Below are 22,500 nucleotides of genomic sequence, written 5' to 3'. Positions count from 1 at the left end.
GTCATCTCTCTAGAAAGTACTTGACTCCGATGTGTGCAACAGAAAGTATTTGACTCTAGCCACAAAACTAAGAAAATTAGAAGGGGGGGGGGGGGTTGGCACAACACTAGCATAAAAAAAACAGACATCTTAACATCAATACAACATCAGGAAGTGATGATAAATCCATTACCGCGCTAATAAACGAGGAAAAGGTCCAAAGTTGGAGAAAGTTGTAATAACTGATATTGGCAGCCGTGACCGGTTCGCGTGTGTCTGTATCTGTTTCGGCGCTAATCACCTTCTCCGGGATATGTCCACGTCTCCTGCTCCTCCGTTCAGCTCGCATTAATTGAATCGCTGCTTAGCTAATTCATTGATTCATTGGTTCATTAGTGAGGCCTGGCAACATTCATTCCTTGCAGTGACAGTCTGATGTTTCAATTGAGAAAGGCAGAAACAAGTAGCCCCACATGGAGTCGCAGTGAGGGAACTCTGACCTGTCGACAATTAGCCCCACAATGCTAGTTCTTCCACTTGTGCTCTTGTCATAAATTAGACGGAGGCTGAGCTGAGCACACTCTCTTCTCTCGTGGTTTGGGTAATGCCACTTGTGTTCCAATGTTACATGATGACATCATTCCTAGACTGAAAGTTAGAGGCTTGGTAGATGGACTGGGAGGTCTGGCAGAGAGTCGCTCGTCTACTGGTCAGTTCAAATGTCTATACTAGGGGGGAGGGGGAAGACCTAGTCAGTTGTACAACTGAATGCATTCAACCGAAACGTCCTTGCTCAAGGGCAGAACGGCAGATTTTCCCACCTTGCCGGCTCGGGGAATAGAAACAGCAACCTTTGTGTTACTGGCCCAACAGTCTGCATTGCTTCATACTAAGTGCTAGTGTGGATATTGGAACAAGGCCCATATTCATAAAGTCTCTCAGATTATGAGTGCTGATCTAGGATTAGGTCCCCCCCCCTGTCCATGTGGTCTTATTCGTTATGATTTAAAAAGGTAAACTGATCCTAGATCGACACTCCTACTCTGAGACACTTTAGGAATACAGACCAGCGGTCTCATTTCACAAAGACACGCCGTTGTGACTGGGTACTAACTGAAGACCATTACCAATACCAATACAGCTAGTTTAGACCTAGACTAAACTGCTGCTGGTAGTTAGGCCAAAGAGTCTGTCTGGCTGATAACAACATTCGGATGATTACATCTCTGGAAGAGTTGTTGCATATGAGGACCTCAGCTTTTCAAAATGCAGCTGTGTACACAGTGGTGGGGAAAGTACCCAATTGTCATACTTGAGTGAAAGTAAAGATACCTTAATAGAAAATGACTCCAGTAAAAGTGAAAGTCACCCAGTAAAATCTATTTGAGTAAAAAGTTTTTCAAAAACACATTTGGTTTTAAATATACTTCAGTATCCAATGTAAATGTAATTGCTAAAATATACTTAAGTATCAAAAGTGAAAGTGTAAATAAATAAATACATTTAAATAATAAATAATCACATTTCTTATATTAAGCAAACCGGACAGCACGATTGTCTTGTTTTTTAAATGTACGGATAACCACGGGAACACAATAATAATAAATAATAATAACATAATTTACAAACAAAGCATTTGTGTTTAGTGAGTCTGCCAGATCAGATGCAGTAGGGATGACCAGGGACTTTCTCTTTAAGTGTGTGAATTAGACCATTTTCCTGTCCTGCTAAGCATTCAAAATGTAACGAGTACTTTTGGGTGTCAGGGAAAATGTATGGAGTAAAAAGTACATTATTTCCTTCAGAAATGTAGTGAAGTAAAAGTAATCAAAAATATAAATAGTAAAGTAAAGTACAGATACCCCAAAAAACGACTTAAGTAGTACTTTAAAGGGCCTCCTGGGTGGTGCAGTGGTCTAAGGCTAGCTGTGCCACCAGAGACTCTGGATTCGAGCCCAGGCTCTGTCGTAACCGGCCGTGACGGGGAGGTCCATGGGGCGACGCACAATTGGCCTAGAGTCGTCCGGGTTACGGAGGGTTTGGCCGGTAGGGATATCCTTGTCTCATCGCGCACTAGCGACTCCTGTGGCTGGCCGGGCGCAGTGCATGCTGACCAGGTCGCTAGGTGCACAGTGTTTCCTCCGACACGTTGGTGCGGCTGGCTTCCGGGTTGGATGTGTGCTGTGTTAAGAAGCAGTGCGGCTTGGTTGGGTTGTGTTTCGGAGGACGCATTGCTCTCGACCTTCGTCTCTCCCGAGCCCGTACGGGAGTTGTAGCGATGAGACAAGGGGCTGTAGTGGAGCAGGTTGAGAGCTTCAAATTCCTTGGTGTCCACATCAACAACAAACTAGATTGGTTGAAACACACCAAGACAGTTGTGAAGAGGGCACGGCAAAGCCTATTCCCCCTCAGGAAATAAACAATTATGGTGAAAAATAAGTATTTGGTCAATAACAAAAGTTAATCTCAATACTTTGTTATATACCCTTTGTTGGCAATGACAGAGGTCAAACGTTTTCTGTAAGTCTTCACAAGGTTATCACACACTGTTGCTGGTATTTTGGCCCATTCCTCCATGCAGATCTCCTCTAGAGCAGTGAGGTTTTGGGGCTGTTGCTGGGCAACACGGACTTTCAACTCCCTCCAAAGATTTTCTATGGGGTTGAGATCTGGAGACTGGCTAGGCCCCTCCAAGACCTTGAAATGCTTCTTACGAAGCCAGTCCTTCGTTGCCCGAGCGGTGTGTTTGGGATCATTGTCATGCTGAAAGACCCAGCCACGTTTCATCTTCAATGCCCTTGCTGATGGAAGGAGGTTTTCACTCAAAATCTCACGATACATGGCCCCATTCATTCTTTCCTTTACACTGATCAGTCGTCCTGGTCCCTTTGCAGAAAAACAGCCCCAAAGCATGATGTTTCCACCCCCATGCATCACAGTAGGTATGATGTTCTTTGGATGCAACTCAGCATTCTTTGTCCTCCAAACACGATGAGTTGAGTTATTACCAAAAAGTTCTATTTTGGTTTCATCTGACCATATGACATTCTCCCAATCTTCTTCTGGATCATCCAAATGCTCTCTAGCAAACTTCAGACGGGCCTGGACATGTACTGGCTTAAGCAGGGGGACATGTCTGGCACTGCAGGATTTGAGTCCCTGGCGGCGTAGTGTGTTACTGATGGTAGGCTTTGTTACTTTGGTCCCAGCTCTTTGCAGGTTATTCACTAGGCCCCCCCGTGTGGTTCTGGGATTTTTGCTCACCGTTCTTGTGATCATTTTGACCCCACGGGGTGAGATCTTGCGTGGAGCCCCAGATCGAGGGAGATTATCAGTGGTCTTGTATGTCTTCCATTTCCTAATAATTGCTCTCACAGTTGATTTCTTCAAACCAAGCTGCGTTCCTATTGCAGATTCAGTCTTCCCAGCCTGGTGCAGGTCTACAATTTTGTTTCTGGTGTCCTTTGACAGCTCTTTGGTCTTGGCCACAGTGGAGTTTGGAGTGTGACTGTTTGAGGTTGTGGACAGGTGTCTTTTATACTGATAACAAGTTCAAACAGGTGCCATTAATACAGGTAATGAGTGGAGGACAGAGGAGCCTCTTAAAGAATAAGTTACAGGTCTGTGAGAGCCAGAAATCTTGCTTGTTTGTAGGTCACCAAATACTTATTTAACACCATAATTTGCAAATAAATTCATTAGAAAATCCTACAATGTGATTCTCTGGATTTTTTCCCCCTCATTCTGTCTGTCATAGTTGAAGTGTACCTATGATGAAAATTACAGGCCTCTCTCATCTTTTTAAGTGGGAGAACTTGGTGGCTGACTAAATACTTTTTTGCCCCACTGTATACACAGTCACTTTAACGATACCTACATGTACATCCTACCTCAATCAGCCTGACTAACAGGTCAGAAAAAAAGGGGGTAAAAAAAGAAGGAAAAAAAGTTGTACTTGTACTTACTTTCACCACTGCGTGCACACACACACACACACACACACACACACACACACACACACACACACACACACCGCCAGCCTGCACCATATGCCCATGACAAGTGCATAAAACCATTCTCCAGCGATTGCACAGGCCAACCCATAAAAAAGTTAATGCACCTAATTTTACAGTAATCAAACTTTTATAGACTGCATTGGCTTTTAGACTAACACACTTCTTTCTAATTAGCGTTAAATTTCAACGGCAATATTAACGCGATCCCTCATTCGGCGCCGACCGTTCATCCCTCATGAAATATTGAATAGGGTAAACAGAGGCCGTGTCCACTGGCGCCTGTTCAAACAAGCACACAGCAGCACAAAGGTGAGCAATGGGCCACCAAGGTCTCTCTACTACACGCCAGCCACAGGAGACTGACTACCACAGTGGCAGTGACTGTTGCTGCCGTTCAAAGCCTTTTAAAATGCACAAATATCTGCATTGTGCATTCAGCCTCTATGGCCGTAATATAGGATATGATTGGGTTGTGTTCATTAGGGCACTCAACAGAAAACGTTGTCGAAAAGTGTTACTACGAAAAACTAAAAATGAGCGTTTGTATTGGACAAGTCTTCTCTCCTCCGTTTGGTGCCTAATGAACATGGCCCTGCTGGGATCATACTTGTTCTGATATGACAGGCCACTGTCTGCGTACAGTAAGCAGTGCAGGCCTAACCATGACAACATTAGTCTTAGGTGGTAACAATAACTCTGATACCGAAAGGTAAGGGAGAGGGGAGAGATGGATACATTATTAATTATTAAGAGGATGGATGTATTCCAAATCATTAAGGGCTACAATATTTCCCTCTTAACCTCGTCCTCTCTCTACAGCACCGTTCTGCAGAGTAAACACACACACACACACATGCCCACGCTCTAGTGTAATTGGACCCCTGTGAGTGTGGCAAGGCTTTGGACTGTGTGGTCCACATTGCCACCATGCTGGTACCCTGCAGGACTCTTCCGCCCCCTCTGCCCCTGTCCAGCCTGCCCCGTCTCAGTCCACAGCGACCGGGCAATATGGCCGCACCGTACGGCACACTGGGAAGCGGCTGTGAGCCCAGAACCTGGTGCTGCCAAGCCAGATGCCCGCTCTGCCACCCTCGGCCTCTGGCACAGACACGCTGCTTGTACCTGAACAGCACTGCAGTAGAGTGTGGTTGTGGACCCACCACATACATGTCTTTGTTGAACCATCATGCAGTATTAATACCTAATGTTAGCTAGGCTAATTCATTATTTGTTCCCTCTCTCCTTGGCGTTGTGTGTATTGTATGTGATATTGGCTTGGCTACTAGGGCTGACCTCAAAGATTTGAATGGTTAGGATTTGATCCGTTTTACTCCCATTTTAATCACGTGTAGCTGATTTGAGTAGGGGAGAGTGGGGTAAGTTGATCCATCTTTTACATTCAGCATCACCTTGTCAAGGGAAGTATAGTATTCTTTCTAAGAAAGATATCAACATATATTTCAGGCTGTTGGGCCAGAGGCCAGAGGCCCTGGAAATAAAAACATTACAGTTTTGAAAACAAAGCTTGTCCCAAACAATCTATTGGCACAACTTACCCCGTTGTAATTTTAGCCACGGGACAGGGTAAATTAAGCTGCCTAAATATTTCTGTACTGAATGAAATATCACCAGTATTTAAAACCATGACTATGTTATTTTCCAAACACAATGAAACAAAATCACTTTTGTCTTTTATTCATTTTAAGCATCTATTAACACAGGCTTAACACCTAAAAAAACACTTTGTGCTTTGTTACCTCATATCCCAGCGATACACCTGGGAAGAAAACGCTTCCATTTGCCATTGGCTCAACCGCTGGCTCAATTTACCCCAGGGCAAACATTTTGTCTACAGTGCCTTGCGAAAGTATTCGGCCCCCTTGAACTTTGCGACCTTTTGCCACATTTCAGGCTTCAAACATAAAGATATAAAACTGTATTTTTTTGTGAAGAATCAACAACAAGTGGGACACAATCATGAAGTGGAACGACATTTATTGGATATTTCAAACTTTTTTAACAAATCAAAAACTGAAAAATTGGGCGTGCAAAATTATTCAGCCCCCTTGAGTTAATACTTTGTAGCGCCACCTTTTGCTGCGATTACAGCTGTAAGTCGCTTGGGGTATGTCTCTATCAGTTTTGCACATCGAGAGACTGAAATTTTTTCCCATTCCTTCTTACAAAACAGCTCAAGCTCAGTGAGGTTGGATGGAGAGCATTTGTGAACAGCAGTTTTCAGTTCTTTCCACAGATTCTCGATTGGATTCAGGTCTGGACTTTGACTTGGTCATTCTAACACCTGGATATGTTTATTTTTGAACCATTCCATTGTAGATTTTGCTTTATGTTTTGGATCATTGTCTTGTTGGAAGACAAATCTCCGTCCCAGTCTCAGGTCTTTTGCAGACTCCATCAGGTTTTCTTCCAGAATGGTCCTGTATTTGGCTCCATCCATCTTCCCATCAATTTTAACCATCTTCCCTGTCCCTGCTGAAGAAAAGCAGGCCCAAACCATGATGCTGCCACCACCATGTTTGACAGTGGGGATGGTGTGTTCAGCTGTGTTGCTTTTACGCCAAACATAACGTTTTGCATTGTTGCCAAAAAGTTCAATTTTGGTTTCATCTGACCAGAGCACCTTCTTCCACATGTTTGGTGTGTCTCCCAGGTGGCTTGTGGCAAACTTTAAACAACACTTTTTATGGATATCTTTAAGAAATGGCTTTCTTCTTGCCACTCTTCCATAAAGGCCAGATTTGTGCAATATACGACTGATTGTTGTCCTATGGACAGAGTCTCCCACCTCAGCTGTAGATCTCTGCAGTTCATCCAGACTGATCATGGGCCTCTTGGCTGCATCGCTGATCAGTCTTCTCCTTGTATGAGCTGAAAGTTTAGAGGGACGGCCAGGTCTTGGTAGATTTGCAGTGGTCTGATACTCCTTCCATTTCAATATTATCGCTTGCACAGTGCTCCTTGGGATGTTTAAAGCTTGGGAAATATTTTTGTATCCAAATCCGGCTTTAAACTTCTTCACAACAGTATCTCGGACCTGCCTGGTGTGTTCCTTGTTCTTCATGATGCTCTCTGCGCTTTTAACGGACCTCTGAGACTATCACAGTGCAGGTGCATTTATACGGAGACTTGATTACACACAGGTGGATTGTATTTATCATCATTAGTCATTTAGGTCAACATTGGATCATTCAGAGATCCTCACTGAACTTCTGGAGAGAGTTTGCTGCACTGAAAGTAAAGGGGCTGAATAATTTTGCACGCCCAATTATTCAGTTTTGATTTGTTAAAAAAGTTTGAAATATCCAATAAATGTCGTTCCACTTCATGATTGTGTCCCACTTGTTGTTGATTCTTCACAAAAAAATACAGTTTTATATCTTTATGTTTGAAGCCTGAAATGTGGCAAAAGGTCGCAAAGTTCAAGGGGGCCGGATACTTTCGCAAGGCACTGTATATTAGCCCACACAGCTACAAGGATGCACTTTCATGCTAGGTTTCGGACCTCATATTGAAGCTTCTAGAGACCCCCAACTGATGGGGGGGGGGGGGGGGGGTAAGGAACTACAGTAATGAACTATCTTAAAATGATGTACTTTGGTTTAGATACAAGCATCATGAAACCTCTAACACAATAAATTCGTTTTTTTGGACCTAACTTCCTTACCACTTTTTCAATGTGGTTGCTTCCTTCACAGACTCCATGAAATGATGACCTCTTCTTAAATATTTGGTAAAAATTATGAATTTTGTGTACGGTTTCCTAGAAACAAGGGTGGCTCAACGTACCCCTCTTTGGCTTAACTTACCCCACTGTCCCGTTTTATCATGGAGCAGGAGCCACGGGCGCAAGTCTATCAACATACCAGAGTGCCAAGAAAGCCCCCAAAAGTGTCTGCTGCAGAGGGACAGGACAACGCCATAAGAGTTTTGATCAGTAAGTGTTATTTTTATTTTAGTTGAATAATAGTATCTAAACGACAAATCTGATTACAATTTTTTTAAATGTGATTCAGGGACGGCCCTATTGGCAAAATACAGTAAGTGGAGATGAATGGCCATACCCAGCAAAAGTAATGGTTTTCGTTTCACAATGTTATTGACCCACATTGATAGTTCTTATGAAAACCGTTTCACCGACTTTATCAGTGAAATAAATTGGACACATTTGGCTGTCAACACGCCCATTTAGTGAGTGAAAAAAGTGTATTAGTTCAAACTGTTTATTATTATTAATGTGAAAATGGGGGGGGTAGTTTTACAATTGCCTAAAAAACATGGATACCTGACAGGGCAGCCATCTTTGAACACTTTACGTTAAATGAAGGCGAGGTCACAGCCGTCAATCACAACAGCAGAAGTCTGCCTCATTAAATTGTTGGTTTAGGTGTATTTACATCTTTCAAGCCAGCAACAAACCAGCATCACACACACAGATACACGTTACGCACACACAGATACACGTTACACACACACACAGATACACGTTACACACACACAGATACACGTTACACACACAGATGCACGTTACACACACAGATACAGGTTACACACACACAGATACACGTTACACACACAGATACACGTTACACACACAGAGATACACGTTACACACACACACAGATACACGTTACACACACACAGATACATGTTACAAACACACAGATACACGTTACACACACACAGATCCACGTTACACACACACAGAGATAAACGTTACACACACAGAGATACACGTTACACACACACAGATACACGTTACACACACACACAGATGCACGTTACACACACACAGATACATGTTACACACACACAGATACACGTTACACGTTACACACAGATACACGTTACACGTTACACACACAGATACACGTTACACGTTACACACACAGATACACGTTACACACACACAGAGATACACGTTACACACACAGAGATACACGTTACACACACACAGATACAGGTTACACACACACAGATCCACGTTACACACAAAGAGATACACGTTACACACACACAGATACACGTTACACACACACACACACACACACACACACACACAGATACACATACACACCGATACACGTTACACACACAGATACACGTTACACACACACTGATACACGTTACACACACACTGATACACGTTACACACACACAGATGCACGTTACACACACACAGATACACGTTACACACACACACACACAGATACACGTTACACACACACACACACAGATACACGTTACACACACACACACCGATACACATACACACTGATACACGTTACACACAGATACACGTTACACACACACTGATACACGTTACACACACACTGATACACGTTACACACACACAGATACACGTTACACACACAGAGATACACGTTACACACACACACACACACACAGATACACATTACACACACACACACACACACACACACAGAAACACGTTACACACACACAGATACACGTTACACACACACAGATACACGTTACACACACACAGATACACGTTACACACACACAGATACACGTTACACACGCACAGATACACGTTACACACACACGTATATACGTTATACACACAGATACACGTTACACACACAGATACACATCACACACACACAGATACACGTTACACACACACATATATACGTTACACACACAGATACACGTTACACACACAGATACACATTACACACACACAGATACACATTACACACACACACAGATACACGTTACACACACACACACACACACACACACACACACACACACACACACACACACACACACACACACACACACACACACACACACACACACACACACACACACACACACACACACACACACACACACACACCAGCATTTCTCTACATCTACTAAACGTGTATATGACCAATGAAATTTGATTTGACACGCACGTAGACCTAGGCCTAATTCCATCAAACTATTGAATTGTAGGAATCTAAATTTCACTTTGTCAAATTGAAGGGATAGTTCACCCAAATTATAAAATCACTTATTGGTTTCCTTACCCTGTAAGCAGCCTATGGGGAAGGTAAGAAAACAAACCATGCCTTGGTTTTGTATCCCTGGCCACTGTCTTCAAACGCTAATGTTGTAGCATTTGTGGGCCAAAATCAATGCAAGTCAATATTCCTGATATTAGCATGTTTCGCACTTCAGCGAGCTTCACACATTCTTTTAGACACTTGATGATATGGACATGAAACCCATCTTGTATTGGTTTGGGAGCCACAAATGCTACGCAAAAGTTAGCATAACGTATAAAACGACAATTGCACAGAACCCCACATACCCAACCTTGGTTTAGTATATTAACAAATAGCTCAGAGCGTATTAAATCTCTCCTCGGGGACCTGCAACCTTCTCATGTAATTGATATATTACCTGGCGGTGGTCTACCTCTTGGTCTTCCTCAAGTACAAGTGGCGTGTAATTGATAGAGTCCAGATCTGCACACCAAACAGCAAATGGTGCCAACAAGTTTGTAGCCACAAGCTCGATCATCATTACGTACTAGGAATATAGGACCAAATACTACACTTCTGACTACTTTAACAGACATATACGACTTTTGGTCCACTAAAATGGGGAGGGGGGACAATGTATAAAAAGTGGTGTAATTTCTAAACGGACCCGATATGGATGAAAATACCCTCAAATTAAAGCTGACAGTCTGCACGTTCACCTCATAGGCATTGTATCATTTCAAATCCAAAGTGCTGGAGTACAGAGCCTAAACAACAACAACGATGTGTCACTGTCCCAATACTATTGGAGCTCACTGTATGACTATCGAAAGGACAAATCCACAAAGAAATGGTTCATTTGACCACAAAATCAAAAAGTCTCTGGAATTTGTAGTTTGAATTGGAGAGGAGAGCAGACGAAGGATATCAAGGATCTGGAAAGATTCTGTATGGAGGAACGGTCTAAGATCCCTCCCAACGTGTTCTCCAGTCTCGAAAAACATTCTAGAGAAAGGTTCTGTGCCATTCTCCTCGCGAGGGGAGGGTGGCGGAGTAAACGCGGCTGTCAAGTATTTTGACCTCTTTCTTTTTTAGGCTTTTTGTTGTTGTTGTTGTACTTGTTAAACTATATTAACAAAATAATTGAATTTTCCCCCAAAATGTTGTGTATACAATATATATAGGTAACTGCCAAAATAAAGGAAATCTACTAATATAAAGGATATCTACTAATATCAATGTCTTAATGGGGGTTGCACTGCCAGAACAGCTTCAGGGCACCTTGGTACATTGGCACAGATTCTACAAGTGTCTGGAACTCTATTGGAGGGATGCAACAGCGTTCTTCCACCAGAACTTCCACCATATTTGGTGTTTTGTTGATGGTGGTGGAAAACTGTCTCAGGCGCCACTCCAGAATCTCCCATAAGTGTTCAATTGGGTTGAGATCTGGAGACTGACACACCCTTTAAACCCCCAATGCTCCTTTCAGACCCCTCTTTCAAAGTCACTGAGATCTCATCTTCTGGTTATGGTAACCAAAATAATGGGCAACTGGGCATTTTTATACATTACCCTGAGCACGATGGGATGTTATTTGCTAAATTAACTCAGGAACCACACCTGGTAAAGTGCCTGCTTTCAATATACTTTGTATCCCTCAGTTACTCAAGTGTTCCCATTATTTTGGCAGTTACCCGTAGGTCAGTATTTGCATTATCTATTTAATACAGTCTTTTTACTCATCTTTATCAAGGGTGCCAATAATTATTGACCTGACTGTAGATCCACACGTAAACAGACACATGCACAGCCAAAAGTTTGCAGACCTCCAAACTGTACAGTGAAGAATAGTGGTGAATGAAACCGGAACCCAGATGTGTCATTTTAGAACAGGTCAGAACCCTTCTCACTGTCTCTCTCTCTCTTTGATGGAGGCTGGAGATTGTCATCTTACCTCCGGATCCCCTGCCCATCCCAGTCCATTCCCCCCACCCACCCAAAATAACCTGTTTTTCCAGAGCCCAGACAAACTAAGCGAACTGGAGCTGGGCACTATCTGGCTGGGCTAGTCAGGTCTCTCCCCTCCTCCTCCCACCCCTCCTCCTCTTCTCTTCCTTTGACTAACAGATCTCCCCAGTGTTCTAAAAATACCAGGTGAATAGGGCCGATGGTGATGAAACAGCCTCCCTGACACTGTCCTGCTGCAATCCATCTCTCCCCTGCCTGCCAGGCAGCATATGTTTGCAATTGGCTCCCCCACTCCCGCCAGCCCCCGGTCCCTCCCACTACCTCCCTCCCTCCCTCTCTCCTGGTCCCCAGTTACCACTCCAGTCCCCTCTCCCAGCCACGTCACCAGCTACCCCTCCAGTCTCCAAGTCTGGGCTTTTCAAACTGGTGCAGTTATCAATCATTGGGCCAGCACTGTCACCATACGCTCTCCATATTTTCCCCTTTTCATGTCTCTCTCTCTCTCCACTTACACTCCCCCAAATTTGTTCCACTTAATAAGCCCTCCCCAATGACCTTGTGCTAATTAAGCACTGCTGGGTTGGAAATGTGATGGTTAATTAATTATGAGATAAATTCTGTCTCCAGGACTGTCAGAAAAATGATGACAACGTGTTTTACAGGTTGAAATAGAACAAACCTCATGGCCTCTCGCTGTGTGTGTGTGTGTGTGTGTATGTGTGTGTTTAATAGAGAGAAGCAAGAGACAATAATGGTACAATGCCAATATCTGTATGCATGCATGCACTTGCCTCGCTCACGTGCACATACGTGCAAACGTTTGTGTGTGTATGTTTGCGTGTGATGTAATGGTGTTGTATGGCACTGCAGTATGTTTTACGGGGCAGCAGTGTGACTCTAGTTGCTTTTGGTAGAGACACACTCGGAGGTAAATGCTGTCAGGTAACGCACAGACCTCCAAGCTCCACAAGGCCACTCCATTCATGCCTGCCGCTGGTGTGTGTTCGCGTGCGTTTGGGCGAGTGCGTTTGGGGGCGTGCGTGCTCTCGCCGACCTTTGCTGTAATGTTGCCATTCAGACACAATACACGGACCAGCCCCACTGTGATTTCACTCACATTACCAACCAGCATCCTCAAAGTACGAAAAACAAAACAAGCCAAATGGACAAATATATATGTGGCAATTCATCTTGATATAACATCTATGTGGTACAAACATTTCTGCCCTGGACAGTTTAGTTTCGCCTTAGTTTGTCACGTGCTGTTTACGAGAATAAAGCAGACAAGTGAAATAGTTGAGGGATGTGAGACTCTCTCTCCCAACGAACAGCTGCCAGTCTGAATCCAGTCAATAACGAGTGTGTATTTACAGGGCAGCATATGGTGTGCCTACTTTGCTAATATCTCAAGCCACTTGTCATATCTAAAACGACATATTGTCAAAAGTATCAATTTCGCCCTATTTTTTTTTATTTATTTTTTTAAGAAGACGTCTGGTTTCTCTTAGCGGGTCTGTTTGACAGGTTGAGGGGTGTTTAACGTCTCATTCCTCGCATGCCACGGGGACTTTGCAACTTCATCTTCATCACACACACACACACACACACAATGAAGACTGACAGCCGGGCCGCGTCGCTGACAGACAGGGGCACACCGGGAAAGTTTTACACGCAACATCACGGCGAGAGATGGAGACATCACATCTTCCCAATCATACACAGAGAGGGAGAGAAGAGAGAGGGAGGAGAGGAGAGAGAGGGAGGGAGGGGGGAACAGATTGACAAAGAGGGTGTGATAGAAATACTGGAGAGAGAGAGAGAGGGGCCGAAGGGGACAGAGAGAGAGCAAGGGAGGGAGAGCGAGAGAGGGAGAGCGAGAGAGAAAGACAGAGAGAGACAAAGCGAGGCAAAAGTAGTCAGTCCTACCTCTCTTTGGGCTGGCCCAGTCCATGTTTCCCCAACAGGTGAGTGCTCAGGTGCTTCTTCATCACAAAGGCCCACCTGGTCAGAGAGAGAACACAGGGGGCAAAGGGTTAACAAAGAGGGCCTCTTTACCACAGTAAATGAAAGGGTTAACCGGGGAGCAGACAGAGATTAGGGTTGTATCAGGATCAGGATTAGGGTTGTAAAACTCTCCATAAATTCCCTGCCTTTCCAGAAATCCTGGTTGGAGGATTCCATATTTCCTGTTTATTCCTTCCTGATTCTGGGAATTTTCCAACTGGGATTTCGCGAAAACTTTGCAACTGTAGTGAGGACAAAGCCACTAGGACGCAGCAGGTTAACTAAAGAAAAAGGGTTTAACCCATGTTCACAAGGCCACACTGTAAAAAAAAATGTTTTCAAACGCTTCGCAACGGAAAAAGAAAATGTGCTTTCTTATTGGTCTGGTAGTAACTCCCTGTTTGCCCCGTTTTCTTCCCGTTGAGTGCCTTCTGAACACGGCCTTGGATATCCTGTCATTACAGTGGTTCAACATCAAAAGAGAGTGTGTAGAGAGTGTATCTACACTGACACGCACTCATACACCCTCAAACGCACACTCACACAGACAGAAACGCACAGTATCACACACACAGGGAAATATTTGGGACGTCATTCCAAGACTCCGCCACAATGTCCTGACCATGTTCAAAGCCCTGAGTTTGTTCCATTCCCTAAACAGTTCGTGAAGCCATAATGGTGGGATGACAGGCCTAACTAGTCAGGGATCAACCTCGTTTCTCTAGCGTTTCATCCTCTGGCCATTCACCAGTAATGACATCCTATTACAGTGTTCTTGCTGACAGACAATGACCACATCTAAGACGACATGACTGAGGAACAAGAAAGAAACAAAGAGCGAGAGAGAGAGAGAGAGAGAGAAAGAGAGAGAATGAAATAAAGAGTTGAGCCAACGGCTGCGTGGTTTGGAGTGTTACTGCAGACACTGGTCTTCACTTTGGACTCCTGGACTTTCTCTCTCTTTATCGCTCTCTCTCTTTCGGTTACTTCCCCCCCCCCCCTCTGGCTTGTTTGTTTCTCGTTCTCTCAGCAAGTCTCTCTCCATCTGCCTCTCTGACTTCCACTCTCTTTATTGGTAATGTTGTTAAGAGCGTATAGCCTAATCATTTCACCGTTCATTCATATCACAATGGCATCTTCCCCCTACTACTGGACACGCACACACACACACACACACACGTCCTTCTGCTCTCCTACCATCGCCCCAGAGCCACATCCATCATCCCCCCCCCCCCCCCCACCCCGAGGGCAGCCCATGCTAACTAGCATCCCATATAAATATTCAAACAGTCTCCGCTGTTTTGTTTTGTTATCATCATTCTCTCCCTCCTCTTTTTTCCCTCTCTAGCTCCATCTCTCCATCCATCCATCCGTCCAGAATGTTGCCTGGGAGTGACTAAACCAAACTCCTCTCCACCGAAGGAGAATGACAAGATCAAACACAGGGGAGGGAGACACTCTGGGTGACTGGAGGCTGTGGCACAGCACTCACTGACTGACTGACTGCTTCAACTAGCTATAAATAAACAAACACGCTAATTAAGTTAGCATTTTCTAGCTTTTTCTAGGTTGTTTAAGTCACTGCCGCATGGGGGAAAAAAAGAGCTTGCAAACATTTCTGTTAATTATGGATTACAGCTGTCCTTCATAAACCTCATTACAGAGTGCTGAAAGGCAACGGGGGCGATTTGCATACGCGGATGAAAGACATGAAGACATATGCAAAAATATGATTTTAATTAGTATTCTTTGATAGCGAGGGTTACAAATCAAACTGGCGTGTTGTGAGATTTGCATCACTCACTCTGATAAAAATGTTTTATTCCACTGGCTTATTCTGAGCATGGCAGCAAACAGTGACTGGCATGACTGGCAAGGCCTGATGGAGGCACCTGGCAATGGCCTGCTAAAGTGAGACGACAGACAGAAACGCACACGAACACACACACACACACACGAACACACACACACACACACACGCACAGAGTGTCACAGACAAGCTAGCATATACGCGCCACACAAATGGCAGGTTCAAATGAAGGGCAAGGCTAAGTGGTAAAAGAGCAAATCCATTTGTTGAAACGGGTTTCTAAATCCCCTGTCCTCTCAGGTTAGGATCTACCTCCGAGGGTGCATCCTTAACGCAAACGACTGTTGCCTTCGTCATTATTGCAACAAAGGGAACATTCCGCTATGCCATTCATCCATATCAATATTTCCCCAGATTAATTTAACTATTAAAGCCTTATTTTAGCCTCGAGGGAGCCTCTTAATTTAAAGGGAGATAATAAAATAAAATAAATAAAAACATTGAGGAGTTTCACGTTCCACTCGCTTTAGACTAATTCGCCGCGCCACACCTCGTTAGCTCCGTGACGCGCCGCAGCTTTACCGATAAGCGGCGTTGACACGGCTCAATTACCCAAGTTACACTTCTTTCTCTTCCCTCCCCCTGTCTCCATCACCAGATAAAGAGATAACATGTCAATATGGGTTCCAAACAACTTCATTTGCCTATCAGTATTCCTGGATGGTTCGGGGCGGGAATCTCAATCTACAATTCCGGAAGGGATGTTGGGAGATCTAAGGAGAAGCCTCTGGCATCAGTGAGGCGCAAAATGGCTAGATCCTGTGCAGAACATACAAAGCATTCTGGGATACGGAGAAAGAAAAAAAGAGAGAGAGAAGGGTCTATCACATCACACATGGCATGCTTTACTTAGTAGAGTTAGACCTAGGCCTGTATTCATAGAGAGTCTCATAGTAGGAGTGCTGATCTGGGATCAGGTCCTGTGTCCATAAACACATTCATTCTAGATCAGCACTCAGATGCTTTATGAATATGGGCCTAACAAATAATAGCACTTTGCTGCCATCTGTGTCAGAAACAGAAATCATGTCATTTGATTGTATTATAAGTACCAATGTCACCTGTGTGACGGCCTTGACAATGGTGCGTACAGGAAGGTGAACCACGATAAAAACAGAGAGGATGTATTTTTTGTTACTCGAGTCAAACTAAATTCTTCCTCCAAAATGGTAAGGGTGACCGTGGAGTCATTAGGTGTGTGAGTCGCTCAACCCTCACCAAACTAAGCAGTGTGCCCAGGAGAGAGAGCTCTAGAGGGGTCTGTATTTCCTTATGGAGCTATATGGAGCTATGGATCAGTTCTCTCGGCGGGGTGAAGCCGCCTGAGACAGAGCTACTACAGTGGGCCGCTGGGCCTCATCCTGCCTCGTGTGCCAGTCCTAACGACGCCGTCCACCTGCTGTTTTAATGTCACAGCTGGAGTGCCCGCCATCCCTCACTGACTCCAGCATTAGCGGCAGGTACCTCTACATATCGCCTCCGTTTCGCCCTAGCACCTCACCATCCCCTTCTTGCACCTCTCCACCTCCCCTCTCCACCTCCTTTTACCCACTTCCACCTTCTCTCCAACTCCCCCTTGCCACACCCTACTTTCCCTGGTGAACTGTGAGGTCCTCTGTACAGGAAGCCAGAACCTCACAGTAGGCCCCTGTGCCAGGAGAGAGCGAGAGGGAGTGAGAGAGAGCGAGAGCGAGGGAGAGATAGCGAGCATCCCTCGCTCTACTTTTCCTTCTTACCATAATCTGCTGATTTTAGCATATCTCCACACAGAAACAATGGGTCAAACAAACTTCCACTATATGGCCAATACAAAATAAACCATACACTACACTAACGCTATAGCCACACATACATTATACATCATATCTCATTCACTCGGTTTCCATAATTATACCCTACTTGGGTAAACATGATCTTTCCTTTTTCATACGAACACAGTGTGATGGGGGGAAATAGGAAGGTGAGTTGACATGTTTAACCTCTGATGGCTTGACGGTTGGGTAAAGTGACAGAGGATCCTGCCACACATCTCCTGACAGGAGTGTGGAGCGTCGAGACGTGACAGCAGTAACAGGAGACAGACCTCTACCTCCCCTCCATCTCCCCCTTCCACCTTCTCTTCATCTGTTCCAAAATGGCGGAGCAGTGGGGAAGTCTGTTGTGTTAAGTCTTGTCCCGTTCCGTGTATATATCGTTTTCTTCGTATATACAGTATTTTTATACATTTTCATCTCAATTTCCATCTACGGACTCAATTTCCATCTGCAACCCACCTCACCCAATGTTGTAGGGATCTGATATTTTTATACTTTAGAACCGGAAACCCCATCAGAAGCTAGCCAGCTAACTAGCTACTAGCTAGTAGTCAGTTAGCCACTGCTAGCGGTCATCACCGTTAACTCAGCCAGCCTCAGCCCGGTCAATTCCTGCCAGTCTGCACAGTGCGAAATCAACCCAGGGCATATCGGACTGCTATTTCTCTACCACATCTCCGGATTCCTACAGAACATTTACACCGGATCATCGCAGCTAGCTAGCTGCTATCCGAGTGGCTACTCCTGGCTAACGTCTCTGTCCCGAAGCAAGCACCAGTTAGCCTGGAACTAGGCCCATCTTCTGGCAAGCCGAAGAGATCCATCAGACAATTCCTGGGCTTCAATACCACTTTCGCCAATTGGCCTGGACTCTTTACTGACGACACAGAGCCCCGTTGATCCATCACGACTGGTCGGCCGACGTAACCATCCGAGGGGGTTTCAACAGGTGACGTTGCGACGTCCCCCAGAAGCCCATCTGCTAGCCCCGGCCTGCTAGCTGTCTGAATTGCCGTGTCTCCAGCTCGTCTAGCTACTCACTGGACCCTATGATCACTCGGCTACACATGCCTCACCCTAATGTCAATATGCGTAGTCTATTGCTGTTTTGGTTAGTGATTATTGTCTTATTTCACTGTAGAGCCTCCAGCCCTGCTCAACATGCCTTAGCTAGCCCTTTTGTTCCACCCCCCACACATGCGGTGACCTCACCTGGCTTAAATGGTGCCTCCAGAGACAAAACCTCTCTTATCGTCACTCAATGCCTAGGTTTACCTCCACTTTACTCACATCCTACCATACTCTTGTCTGTACATTATGCCTTGAATCTATTCTTCCGTGCACAGAAATCTGCTCCTTTCACTCTCTGTTCTGAACGCACTAGACGACCAGTCTTATAGCCTTTAGCCGTACCCTTATCCTACTCCTCCTCTGTTCCTCTAGCGATGTAGAGGTTAACCCAGAACCTGCAGCTCCCAGCATCACTCCCATTCCCCTGGCGCTCTCATTTGTTGACTTCTGTAACCGTAAAAGCCTTGATTTCATGCATGTTAACATTAGAAGCCTCCTCCCTAAGTTTGTTTTATTCACTGATTTAGTATACTCCGCCAACCCGGATGTCCTAGCCGTGTCTGAATCCTGGCTTAGGAAGGCCACCAAAAAAACTGACATTTTCATCCCTAACTATAACATTTTTCAACAAGATAGAACTGCCAAAGGTGGCGGAGTTGCAATTTACGACAGAGATAGCCTGCAGAGTTCTGTCATACTATCCAGGTCTGTGCCCAAACAATTCGAACTTCTACTTTTAAAAATCCACCTTTCCAGAAACAAGTCTCTCACCGTTTACGCTTGCTGTAGACCCCCTTCAGTCCCAGCTGTGCCCTGAACACCATATGTGAATTGATCACCCCCTATCTATCTTCAGAGTTCGTACTGTTAGGTGACATAAACTGGGACATGCTTCATACTTCGGCTGTCCTACAATCTAAGCAAGATACCCTCAATCTCACTCAAATGATCAATGAACCTACCAGGTACAACCCTAAATATATAACCATGGGCACCCTCTTAGATATCATGCTGACCAACTTGCCCCCTAAATACACCTCTGCTGTCTTCAACCAAGATCTCAGCGATCACTGCCTCATTGCCTGCGTGCGTAATGGGTCCGCGGTCAAACGACAACCCCTCATCACTTTCAAATGCTTCCTAAAACACTTCAGAGAGCAGACCTTCCTAACCAACCTGGCCCGGGTATCCTGGAAGGATATTGACCTCATCCCGTCAGTAGAGGATGCCTGGTTGCTCTTCAAAAGTGCTTTCCTGCCTCGCCTGGCTCACCAACTACTTCTCAGATAGAGCTCAGTGTGTCAAATCGGAGGGCCTGTTGTCCAGACCTCTGGCAGTCTCTATGGGGGTGCCACAGGGTTCAATTCTCGGGCCAAATCTTTTCTCTGTATATATCAATGATGTCGCTATTGCTGCTAGTGATTCTCTGATCCACCTCTACGCAGACGACACCATTCTGTATAAATCTGGTCCTTCTTTGTGCTAACACTGTGCTAACAATCCTCCAAATGAGCTTCCACGCCATACAACACTCCTTCCGTGGCCTCCAACTGTTTTTAAATGCTAGTAAAACTAAGTGCATGCTCTTCAACCGATTGCTGCCTGCACCCTCCCACCCGACTAGCATCACTACTCTGGACGGTTCTGACCTAGAATATGTGGACAACTACAAATACCTAGGTGTCTGGTTAGACTGTAAACTCTCCTTCCAGACTCACATTAAGCATCTCCAATCCAAAATTAAATCTAGAATCGGCTTCCTATTTAGCAACAAAGCCTCCTTCACTCATGCTGCCAAACATACCCTCGTAAAACTGACTATCCTACCGATCCTTGACTTCGGCGATGTCATTTCCAAAATAGCCTCCAACACTCTACTCAGCAATGTGGATATAGTCTATCACAGTGCCATCCGTTTTGTCACTAAAACGGATGGTCACCGGATGGTTACCATATACTACCCACCACTGCGACCTGTATGCTCTCATTGGCTGGCCCTCACTACATATTAGTCGCCAAACCCACTGGCTCCAAGTCATCTATAAGTCTTTGTTAGGTAAAGCCCCGCCTTATCTCAGCTGACTGGTCACCACAGCATCACCCACCCGTAGCACGAGCTCCAGCGGGTATATTTCACTGGTCATCCCCAAAGCCAACACTTCCTTTGGCCGCCTTACCTTCCAGTTCTGTGCTGCCAATGAATGGAACGAATTCCAAAAATCACTGAAGCTGGAGTCTTATATCTCTCTCTCTAACTTTAAGCATCAGCTGTCAGAGCAGCTTGTACACAGCCAATCTGTAAATAGCATATTATTACTTACCTCTTGCTCTTTTGCACCCCAGTATCTCTACTTGCACATCATCATCTGCACATCTATCACTCCAGTGTTAATGTTAATTGTAATTATTTTGCCTCTATGGCCTATTTATTGCCTACCTCCCTACTCTTCTACATTTGCACACACTGTAAAAAGATTTTAATGTTGTGCTATTGACTGTACGTTTGTTTATGTGTAACTCTGTGTTGTTTTTGTCGCACTGCTTAGCTTTTTCTTACCCAGGTCGCATTTGTAAATTTGTAAATTCTCAACTGGCCTACCTGGTTAAATAAAGGTGAAATATATACATATATATTTTTTAAATCTCCCTCCCTATCTCCCCTCTCCACGTCCTTTTTCCTTCCTTTCACATTTTCTTCAACTCCCCTTTCTACACCCTAACTAGGGTTTCCTTTTATTTTACGCCTGCTACATTAGGTTAGGGGGTTCTTAAAAAAAGTATGCATACCCACCCACCCCCCCCCCCCCCCCCCCCCCAAAAAAAAAAAAAATCTGCCTTTGCACCATTAAATAAAGTGAAGGAGTTAATCAAAGCTTTTGCGGCCTGAAAGGAGAATGTTTTTTTAAGTACGAACCGGTTACTGGGGAACACAAGGTGAAGAACACCAGTTGGCCACATCAAGCCCAGCCAAAATTGGAGATTCATAAAGCTCACTAACACCTGTCCAGGCTAATCTCTGCACAGAAACAATGGGTCAAAGAGACCTCCATTATATGACCCAATACAAAAATAAATAAACACAAGCTATAGCCACACACACACACACATTACATCTCCTTCACTCTATAATTATACCCTACTGGGGAAACATAATCTTTTCCTTTTCATATAAATACAGTGTGATGTGTGTGTGTGTGGGGGGGGGGATAGCAAAGGGCCTGTAGTGCATCTCACAGGTAAGTTGACATGTTTAAAACTCTGAAGGCTTGACGGGCCGGTAAACTGACAAAGGATCCTGCCACACATCCCCTGACAGGAGTGTGGAGCGTCGAGACGTGAGGAGACATGAGAGCAATCACAGGAGACAGACAGACGGACGATGGAGAAGGGGCATTCTGCAAAGAATGAGCCCAGATTAGTGACTGGGGGGGGGGATCTATAGCTCGTCTAGGGGAGAAAAGGCCCCCCAAAAATTGACTCAAAATAGGAGGGAGAGCGGGAGAGTACGGAGGCAAATCTTAAGGCAGTGGGATACCTCCGCGGAGAGAGGGGGAGAGATGGAGGAAGAGCAGGAACTAGGGAATAAGAGGAAGAGAGAGTGAGAGAGATAAAGAGAGAGAGAGCGAGAGAAAAAACAAGTGCAGTGCTGTCACTTCCTTTGACGGGAGGAAGGGTGACTTCACATCAATATCGCTCTGTCTTCTTAAAGATCCGCCTATGGAAATATGCCATAATGTATCAGCCATTAAATAAAT

At 44.8% G+C, this 22,500-nt stretch overlaps 1 protein-coding gene across 1 annotated transcript in view; it reads right to left on the bottom strand.

Annotated features, from left to right (window-relative positions):
- The window catches only part of LOC139394446 (zinc finger protein 407-like), a 191,980-nt gene that overhangs the window by 95,866 nt on the left and 73,614 nt on the right, over positions 1-22,500 (bottom strand). The window contains exon 4 of the mRNA XM_071142517.1: positions 13,913-13,987. Within this exon, the coding sequence (XP_070998618.1) occupies positions 13,913-13,987 (75 nt within the window). The remainder of the gene's footprint in view (positions 1-13,912; positions 13,988-22,500) is intronic.

The sequence above is a fragment of the Oncorhynchus clarkii genome, chromosome 3 (assembly GCF_045791955.1).
Source record: "Oncorhynchus clarkii lewisi isolate Uvic-CL-2024 chromosome 3, UVic_Ocla_1.0, whole genome shotgun sequence".
Lineage (NCBI taxonomy): Eukaryota > Metazoa > Chordata > Actinopteri > Salmoniformes > Salmonidae > Oncorhynchus > Oncorhynchus clarkii.
The sequence above is the reverse complement of the archived record's forward strand: the minus strand, read 5'-3'. Positions and strand labels throughout refer to the sequence as shown.